The 9348-nt window shown below is 36.4% G+C and overlaps 1 protein-coding gene across 2 annotated transcripts; it reads right to left on the reverse strand.

The window, feature by feature from the left end:
• Positions 1–208: 208 nt before the first annotated feature.
• On the reverse strand, positions 209–7323 carry il21r.2 (interleukin 21 receptor, tandem duplicate 2). 2 transcript variants are annotated; one of them, XM_067382497.1, is made up of 10 exons: positions 7288–7309; positions 6021–6200; positions 5634–5768; positions 5411–5534; positions 5126–5319; positions 4894–5045; positions 4558–4726; positions 3536–3626; positions 3331–3415; positions 209–1466 (listed from the first exon to the last, which is right to left on the reverse strand). In XM_067382497.1, exons 2-10 carry the CDS (start codon positions 6037–6039, stop codon positions 966–968), a joined length of 1470 nt encoding a protein of 489 aa, XP_067238598.1. In that variant the 5' UTR covers positions 6040–6200; positions 7288–7309; the 3' UTR covers positions 209–965. The 2 variants fall into 2 exon arrangements, with proteins under 2 accessions (XP_067238598.1, XP_067238599.1); XM_067382498.1 differs by having other exon boundaries at positions 5126–5283; positions 6021–7323.
• Between the last annotated feature and the right edge of the window lie 2025 nt (positions 7324–9348).

A 9348-nucleotide genomic window follows, 5' to 3' on the forward strand; every position in this document is an offset into this window, starting at 1 on the left:
ACAAAATAGTGGATTACTCAGTAAATATACATCTGTCACATTTAATATTTTGCTTTCATCACTATTTATGTTAGTCTTTCTACAGAAAAAAAAATATTAACAAAATCAAAAATTTGAGCTGAGGACCTGGTTGAGTTGACGGAATGACCCAATAAACATGTGCAATACACAACTTATTTATACATTTATTATAATACATTTATTTAACGCACCACACTTCTTATTTACATTTCCTTGCGTTTGTACATAACATACCTGTACACATGTACCATCTACTGTTTTGTATATTGCATTTTTTTTTTTTTTTGTATAATGTTATTTCCTATTTACTTATTCTATTTTTATTCTTTATATTATCTGTGTCTTGTCACTGTCAGTCTTTGCCTGTGGAAGCTTCTTTCACTAAAACAAATTCCTCGTTCATGTAAAAATACCTGGCAATAAAGCTCTTTCTGATTCTGAATTCATAATGCAGATTCAATGATAAATCATACAAAATTCATTCACTCTTTACATATTGCGATTCGTTGATATGCAAAAAGTAAAAACAGGTGGCTATTTACAATTTCTTGAATTAGACTGGATTCCTGTGTGAATAGCTAAATAACATCTGCTATTCTTCTAGGTGAAAATATTTTCAATTTGAGTGTGGCTTTAACAAGCTTTTCCACATGAAATACACACTATTTTAATTTTCTTCTCAGTAAAAATAGAAATATAATGATGTTACTTGATGAAAAACAGAATCTGGAGAATCAGTTCACTGCACACAAACTGTCAGCATTAATGGCTACTTTAACACCGTGTAGCCTAGACAACTTGTTTCAATGAAGAATAGGATTCCTTGTTAACATTATTCGCATTTTGTTGTAAATTATATACAATCATACATCAAAATGTGAATAAATGATATATGTCAGTTCATAATGTCCACATGTCTACTGCAGATATCTTACATTTAATCACTAAAAGGTGTTTTCGTCCAGCTCTATATCTCTGGTGAAGGTGGGGACAGGGCCTGTGGGAGTGTTGGTGAGAGTGCAGTAGTCTTGTTTGAAACACACAGGCACTGGGTTAATGATAACTGGTGCTTCAGATTCCTCACAGTCCTCAAGACTCTCAAGACTAAGAGCAGAGTCCTTTAGAGACAGAACATCCCCACTCAGACACGCCACAGTGAGAGACTGCATGATGTCGTCCACTTTAACTGGCAACTCTTCACAGAACAAAGAAAATTCCTCACACGGGATACTCGTCTCACTGCACGTATCGGGCATTTGGCGTGGGGCCCAGACCTCAGCTGTGGGGCCCACATAGGGTTGATGGTATTGTGCTGCGGGATACATGCCCGTTTTCTCTACCTCATCCTGTAGTGTTGTCATCATGACCTCGGAAATCTTGTCGATTGTTGAAAAGTCTTCCATGATATGAACGTTTTGTAAAGGACTTTTTGCCAAAACCCAACACTTAAGAAAAAAAAGAGGACATATATTAATCTGATATGAATATGAGGATATATCTTACATAATTATATGTATATTAATGTTTGTGTGTGTGTGTGTTAAAAATACAGTATAAATTTATACAGTATTATACTGTAAATAGAAGTATACTGTTAATTAATATTAATATTATATATATATATATATATATATATATATATATATATATATATATATATATATATATATATATATATATAACAATCATTAATGTATATTATATTTCAGAAGTTTTTTTCCCATTTTTTATTTTACACATTGTTTATGTTAATTTACATTTTTTGACTACAGATGACAACATTGTCCAAACGATTCTCCTCCACATGGATCAACGAAAATGACTAAAAACACTGTATTATTCTGCCAGTAGTTGGCGTAAAGAAACACTATGCACCAATAGACTAAACACAAATGCATGAGCATTACGTCACTGTTTTCACAAGTTCACATTTCTGTAGTTTACACAGCGACGATAACAGTATCTTTTCAAAAACTTGCACTTTGAAACCCGTTTTCAAAAACTTTTCAGGCCCCCAAAATGCTGTTGTTGTGTTAATGAACAACACACATTAAAAGTTTTCACCGAAATGGTGTTGTGTAAACAAATACATATTAAGATATAATATTACATTATATTATGTTATAAGTATCATATTATAAGTATACACTCACCGGACACTTTAGTAGGTACACCTGTTCAACTGCTCGTTAATGCAAATATCTAATCAGCCAATCACATGGCAGCAATTCAATGCATTTAGGCATGTAGAGACATGGTCAAGACGATCCGCTGTTCAAACTGAGCATCAGAATGGGGAAGAAAGGTGATTTAAGGGTGCTTTCACACCTGCCTCATTTAGTTCAGTTGAATCGCACTGGAGTTCTTTGTCCACCTTGGTGCAGTTCGTTTGGGCAGGTGTGAATGCAGTAATTGCACTTGGGTGCGGACCAGAAGTGGACCAATCAAGCCTCTTCAAGGAGGTCTCGGTACGCTTTCAAACGAACGAGGAGGGAGGGTCTAGCTAGCCTCTGTTTTGTTTGACAACACTTCGAACGTCAACAGGAAGTTACTCCACCCAGGATCACTTAGAGCACCTTTAATTACCATAGTTGAAAACCAAAGAGCACATCTTAAAATGTTGTGTAATTGTGCAATACCTAAGTATTGTTGCTGACCATGTCCAGCTCTTTATGACCACAGTGTACTCATCTTCTCATGGCTTCCAGCAGGATAATGCACCATGTCACAAAGCCCAAATCATCTCAAACTGGTTTCTTGATCAGGATAATAAGTTTACTATACTTAAATGTCCTCCACAATCACCAGATCTCAGTCCAGTAGAGCACCTTTGGGATGTGGTGGAACGGGATGAGCAGCTTGACAAATCTGCAGCAGCTGCGTGTCAATATGGACCAAAATCTCTGAGGAATTTTTCCAGCACTTTGTTGAATCAATGCCAAAAAGAATTAAGGTAGTTCTGAAGGCAAAAGGGCGTCCAACGCGGTACTAGCAAGGTGTACCTAATAAAGTGGCTGGTGAGTTTAAATTAGTGTTGTCAGAAGTACCTACTGCGATATCAAGTTGGTACTGACATTTTTAAAATGTGACGCTTTGAGCGGATTCATAAACACCTCTGGCAATTGTGTTCCTACCCTCATCAGATATGTCTGTGATTGGATACAATGATAAACACATGGAAGGGTTTGAACTTGAAAGCATTTTGAAAGTATCTTTGCAGTTTTGCTCACAAGACCCTTGTAAGTCATTTCATGAACCACAAAAGGGTTCAAAACTCTCTCCTTGTCTATTTGAAGTCTGAAATCGTACCTGAAAATTGCCCTGGTAATTTTGATAAAGGGGCTGGAAATATGTTGCTGGTGTCGGCACCCATGAAATGTCTTTCATCTTAAATCTGTAATGCATAAATATTACAATTTATATAAATATAACAGATAACTTTGTCACCTGTTGGTGTTGGTGCATCATTTTGCAGTAAATATATGGCAATAGCACGTGTATGATAAACAATTACCTTGCAGCAGGAACAAATATGAGCAGAATTAAAAGTCCAACCGTTAAAAACGTTCCAATGACAATTTTGCCAACTTGATTGGAGTCATCTTCTAAATAAATGAATAAAAACAGAAAAAAGAATCAAAGCAAACATGGAATGGATTGACTTTAAGTTGCAGTAAGTGATTTCTGAGAAACACTGTCCATATTTGAAATCAACCCAAACAAACACAGTCCTCCCTTCATTGCTCCACCCCCAAAATGCACTAACATGCAATGCAAGAGTAGATGTCTCTTTATCATTGCTGAAGCTAAATAATGTTTCAACGACACTCAAAACTGTCCTGTTACTAAAGCTAATTTTACAACAACAACATCATATCTTAGCTCTGTGACACAGCAAAGCAAATGTTGCTCACGTATGGAAAAACGATGCAACCTCAGCACCTTTTTCAGGACTTCCTGCTTAGTCTCCCCAGTGCTGGAACGCTTTTATATTATTAACGTGGGTCTTAAAGCTCCTGCCTGATCATAACTATTCTTTTCCCAAGGAAATTCCTATGATGTTTTATCTCAGCCAACTCTCTTTCTACAGTCTTTCTTCAAATCTCATTCTTGCTCACTCTGTCTCCTCCCCCATCATGAATGGACACTCCACCTACTGCTGATTGGCTCACTATGTCTCCTCCCCCATCATGAGTGGACACGCCCCCTACTTCTGATTGGCTCACTCTGTCTCCTCCCTCATCATGAGTGGACACTCCCCCTACTGCTGATTGGCTCACTCTGTATCCTCCCCCATCATGAATGGGCACGCCCCCTACTACTGATTGGCTCACTCTGTCTCCTCCCCCATCATGAGTGGACACTCCCCCTACTGCTGATTGGGTGTGTTGAGTTTGTTGTGCTGCTCGGTCTGACCAACTTTGAACAACACTTCTCAGAAAAAGCTTACTGCACCTTTAATCTCACATCAGCAACAGATAGATTAGAAATCAAGTGCATGAGAGTGTAAATGTAAATCAGTACCACGGTATTCACCTCTGTATGTTGTTTTCCATTTTACTGCGCTGCTCCACTCGCTCCACGTTCCTCTGTATTCTTTTTCTTCACGTATCCCAGACCTCACCATAGCAGTGTATGTAGTGACCGGATCAAGATTCATTTCATCAATCTGAATCCATTTATTTTCTGGATGAACAATGACCTCCTTTAAAAAGTAACAATGTGAAACCATTATAGAAAACATACATTTTTTCAAAGCTAGAACACACATATAGATGGCGTTTTGATGTGGGTTTCAGAGGATGTGCTCTGAGAACATGCACTATGAATGGTGGACATTTACAGATGAATCATCACTGTAATTACTCTTACGCTGTCATTATCTCCATCTTTGTAGTACAGGAAGTTGTACTCAATGGGTAGATCACGTCCATAACGTTCATCTTCATATCCATTAGTCCAAGAGAAATTATACGTCCCATTTGTATATTGTAATGTTAGATTAAATGGAGCTTTTGGCTTAACTGGGAAAAGAGAGAAGCTTCATGTAAATATAATACTAATAATAAAAAATATTTCTTTGATTACATAAAGATCTACTCACTGTTTTCTGCTGGCACCCAACAATCGTTCAACTGAGACGAATTCTTATTGCCGTTTTCCAAATAATGAAGAATCACAGCAACTTTATCAAAATCAGCCATTGTTCCATTCACAGTGAAGGTGCAGGTGTGATCTTCGCTCGCTCTCTGGAGTGGGCATCTATACGGCCCGTGTTTGAAGCCATATTCATCTGAACTATTAATGCACACTTAAATTGGCATACAAATTCAACTGAAAAATAGTATATGAATTTCTAAACAGACAATGGTAACGAATAACGGCTTACATGTGATTGTTCCATTGAAATTCCAGCCAGTGCGAAATGTTTCTAGTGGAGGTGACTGGTAGCTTTAAAGAGCAGCTGACAGTTTTGCAGTAATCTGTCTCACAGATGAGCCCTTCTTTCAGAGCTGAAACATAAAACAGGAAAATGGTCACATATTTTTGGAAGTACTGTACATGTAAAATCCATTGTGACTGAAAGTGCAGATTTGAGAAGCACGTTTTACCCTGTGAACTGGCGTTAAGTTCCACTGAAAAAGCCAAGAAAATGCAGATCATTCCAGTGCGGATCATCATTCTTGTACAGGACTGTATGTACACACTTCCAGATTTCAATGCATAATTCAGCAACTTAAAAGACCCTGAAAAGTTAGCCATAAATGGAACAATTATTAAACTGATATAGAAATAGGCCAACTTTAAATAAAAGTCCCTCAGATTTCACTGACTTAAATTCTAGGCAGAGATTTACAAATTAGGTGTTTATTCTGAACATGTATTTAATAAAAAATAAACATTAAAAGTCAAAACATGATGCTTAAAAATCACCAAATACACATGTATCACACATTAGGCTCAAAGACATTAGAACAGACACAATTATCTCAACTCACCAAATTCATTCTGAAGCATTAGAGAAATATTAGTTTAGTCTGTAGCAGTGAAGGGCATCAAGATGGTTTTATATACAGAGAAGTTCCTGTTTATGTAGGAGGTCTTAACCTCAAAGTTATCTGAAATCTCTGATTAGTCGTTTCAGATGGCATCACACGCTTCTCATTTCACATGCCAAACTTCACATATGAAATCACATCAGTTAAATTCTCACATTAAATTTAATTGTTCAGGTGAACATGCCATCTTAAGAGTATATATAACAATATAAACAACATAACATAACAATGTAGTGAAGAAAAAGTTTCCTCATTATGAAATACAGTAAGTACATAGAAAGTTTACAAGCGTTAAACCAAAGGGAGGATCTGAATGCATTTTGAATAGCCCTAAAATAATTATTTTGTGTCTTAGAATTAATAATAGGCCTATACATTTCCAGGCAGAAAAATGTTGATGTGACTTTCCCATGACTGATTCTATAAATGACGGCAGCTGACATTTAGCGCAGTCACTTTAAAGATAAAAAGGTACAAATGGCTTCCTACTGTATGTCACTGTGCCTTTTCATCTTCCAGTTTCAGATGTTGCAGAGAACTTTTAAAGTGCTCCTGCGTGTACAAATCGAGAAAAATAAGGCCACAAATGTTGCTATACAAGTTTCTATGTCTTACACAATGTGTAGACTACTTGTTAATACTTGTCTATATCGCTTTTAAACCAAGTTAATGGTAAAATAATAAGGCTAAAGGCCTGTTCACACCAAGAACGATAACTATAAAGATAACTAATCCACACGCCAAGTAGTATCGCAAGATTCGTCGTTAACATAGTTCAACGATTTGGTGTTTCCCGAAAAAACATTTTCAAACAAACATTCGCAGATTGCATCGCAAACTTAGTGGATGGAAGGACAGCTCTCGAGGTTTGGTTAGAATAAGAGTTTCTTGTTTTTATGACATGTGGACTTAATAAATCGTTATCTTTATCTAAAATAAGCAAAATGAAAGTTAAGTACAATTTATATATTTTATTTCGAATATATACAAATGTCATTTAAATATTTTAGTTTGTCAAAATCATTTTAAGCACCGTTTTTTAAGAGTGCGTAGTGTTCTGGTAACGAGCCTGAATCTGGAAATAAAGCAAATAACTGAGAAAAATTAGAGCTCACATGCCATGTAGGCCTACATAATTTATAGCAAAAATATAGCATTAATTCGATCTCAAACGGATTCATTTAAAGTTATTACTCCACTAGCCTACCTGCGTGACATCATTCACCAAGGTGTTTGAACGACAGGTTTGCGCCAATAAGGTAAATAGTCGTGACCATAGACATCACAAATACATAGACGCCCATTTGGACTGTAGCCACTGCGATACGTCAACCAGTCCGCCATTGTGCGGGGCAAGACTCCTCTTTAAACAAATGCAAGTAAACGTGGAGCTGCGGCTTTTCTGGACAAAAAGTGCAATAACATTTACATTTCTCAACCGTTTTCAATGGTTTATGATCTGCGTGAAGTACGAAAAAGGTTTTGTCTCCCAATTACTCAGAATCTCGCAGGTTTGAACTTGAAAGATATTAATTGTCATAAGGAATTGTGAAAACTCACGCTTCTCAAGCATCGATTTGGTTTATTTTTCAAGGTTAATAATTGAGGAGTCGTTCCTAATGTAAATTCATTTAAAGTAGGCTACATGAAATGTGCACATGGAAATGTTTCTTTTTTTTTTTTTTTTTTCTGCCTTCAACAACCGCATTTTATCTTTTTTCTGTTGAATCACATCACAGGACGTCACAGGACAATTTCAAATCTATAAAGATAATTCGAATCTCAAAACCTTATTAATCTGAAGCATTCTTAAGGCGCTTTTAATTTGTATAATTTATTTCTATATGTGTTCCCTACGAACGTTATGCTTGCAGTTTAACACACAAATGTTTGCTTTATTATTCATAAACAAACAATAAACATCTTTAGACATTTTATAGCCTATAGTAAAAAAAAATACAAAATTGTCTCCATTTTAAATTGGTCTGGCAACTTTATTAGTAGTAATAATAACTGAATAAAATAGCAGATAGTATAGGCCTATCATAAATTGTAAAATAATATAGTCAATAAAATAAAATTAGCAAATAAAACAGTGAGTAGAAAATAGTACAACCATAATACAAGTCGTATAATAATATCATAATAATAGGCAGACTTCATAAAAATCATGTAAACTTTTTTTTGTGATAAAATCTCAGTTTTCATAGATAACTAGCGTTGTCTAGCTTTTAATAGAGGGTATGCATAGACGTCACCTTCCCGCCGGAACGCGCTCCCTCGGCTGGACTGAGTGGCAAAATAACCTGCTGCATGACTGGATTTAATAGGAGAAACTGTGAAAACGCGAGTAAGACAAACGATTACACTAAAGGCTGGGCTTGAAAGTATTCCTTCACATGTCAAAGAAACCTAATCCATGGATATTGGCATGCAGCTAGGAATCGTGTTTCCTGATATTTATATGTGCCTGATTTCGACACCGGGGGAAATACATAAAGCAAATCTGCATGTGAACGCTTTAGGTAGGTCTTGATTTTACCCCAAAATCCAACATTTTGGAATTTGGACGTCACGTGCATACCCTCTATAGTCCAACTTTGCTGGTCAACTAGCTGTCAAAATTATGTTATAGCCTAATGATCAAATAAAACCAGAAACAATTGTTCGGACTTGCATGTGAAATGTAATTCCCAATATGTGGTTTGGATTGTACGACGGTTTGTAAAATCTCAAAATAGTAAGGCATCTTTTCTTCAGTACACTTATGAGAGTTAGGACATGTTGCCCTGCACAATATGGCGGCGCCATTGACGTGTGATCCAGCGGGAAATAGGGTGTCTATGTAGCCTATATCATTATGCCTATGGACATGACTATCTAGCTGATTTTTTCAAAACTTTAGGTACTTCTCAATCAGCTCCCTAGTTCAGTAGTCAGGGCACTGATCAGGGAATCAGCCATATTCATTTAGATACTGATTCACGACCTAGGGACCTGACTTAGACACAGGGTTTGTTGTGTAACTTGTAACAGCGGGTTTTGTAGTTGTACAGTAAATGCCCCCCAGAGCGATTATTTTCTAAAATCTTTTTGACAGCAATTCATTGTGCTTCAACGAGTTCGAGCATATAAAGCGACAGAAGACAGACAGAAGACAAACAGAAAATCATCTGCTGGTTGGAAGCTAATATAGCTGTTGCTAACGTTATATTTAAAGTTATCATTCTTGGTGTAAACAGCCTTTATCATTATAGTTGTGGTGTGA

Source organism: Chanodichthys erythropterus, chromosome 3, assembly GCF_024489055.1.
Source record: "Chanodichthys erythropterus isolate Z2021 chromosome 3, ASM2448905v1, whole genome shotgun sequence".
Lineage (NCBI taxonomy): Eukaryota > Metazoa > Chordata > Actinopteri > Cypriniformes > Xenocyprididae > Chanodichthys > Chanodichthys erythropterus.

What these genes read in the sequence shown, in the direction of transcription:
- il21r.2 (XM_067382497.1), bottom strand. An exon ending in AAGATGGAGATAATGACAGC is followed by an intron (nt 4,727 to 4,893) that starts GTAAGAGTAATT and finishes TACTTTTTAAAG; the next exon opens with GAGGTCATTGTTCATCCAGA. An exon ending in ATTACCAGGGCAATTTTCAG is followed by an intron (nt 1,467 to 3,330) that starts GTACGATTTCAG and finishes TTTTTTCTTAAG; the next exon opens with TGTTGGGTTTTGGCAAAAAG.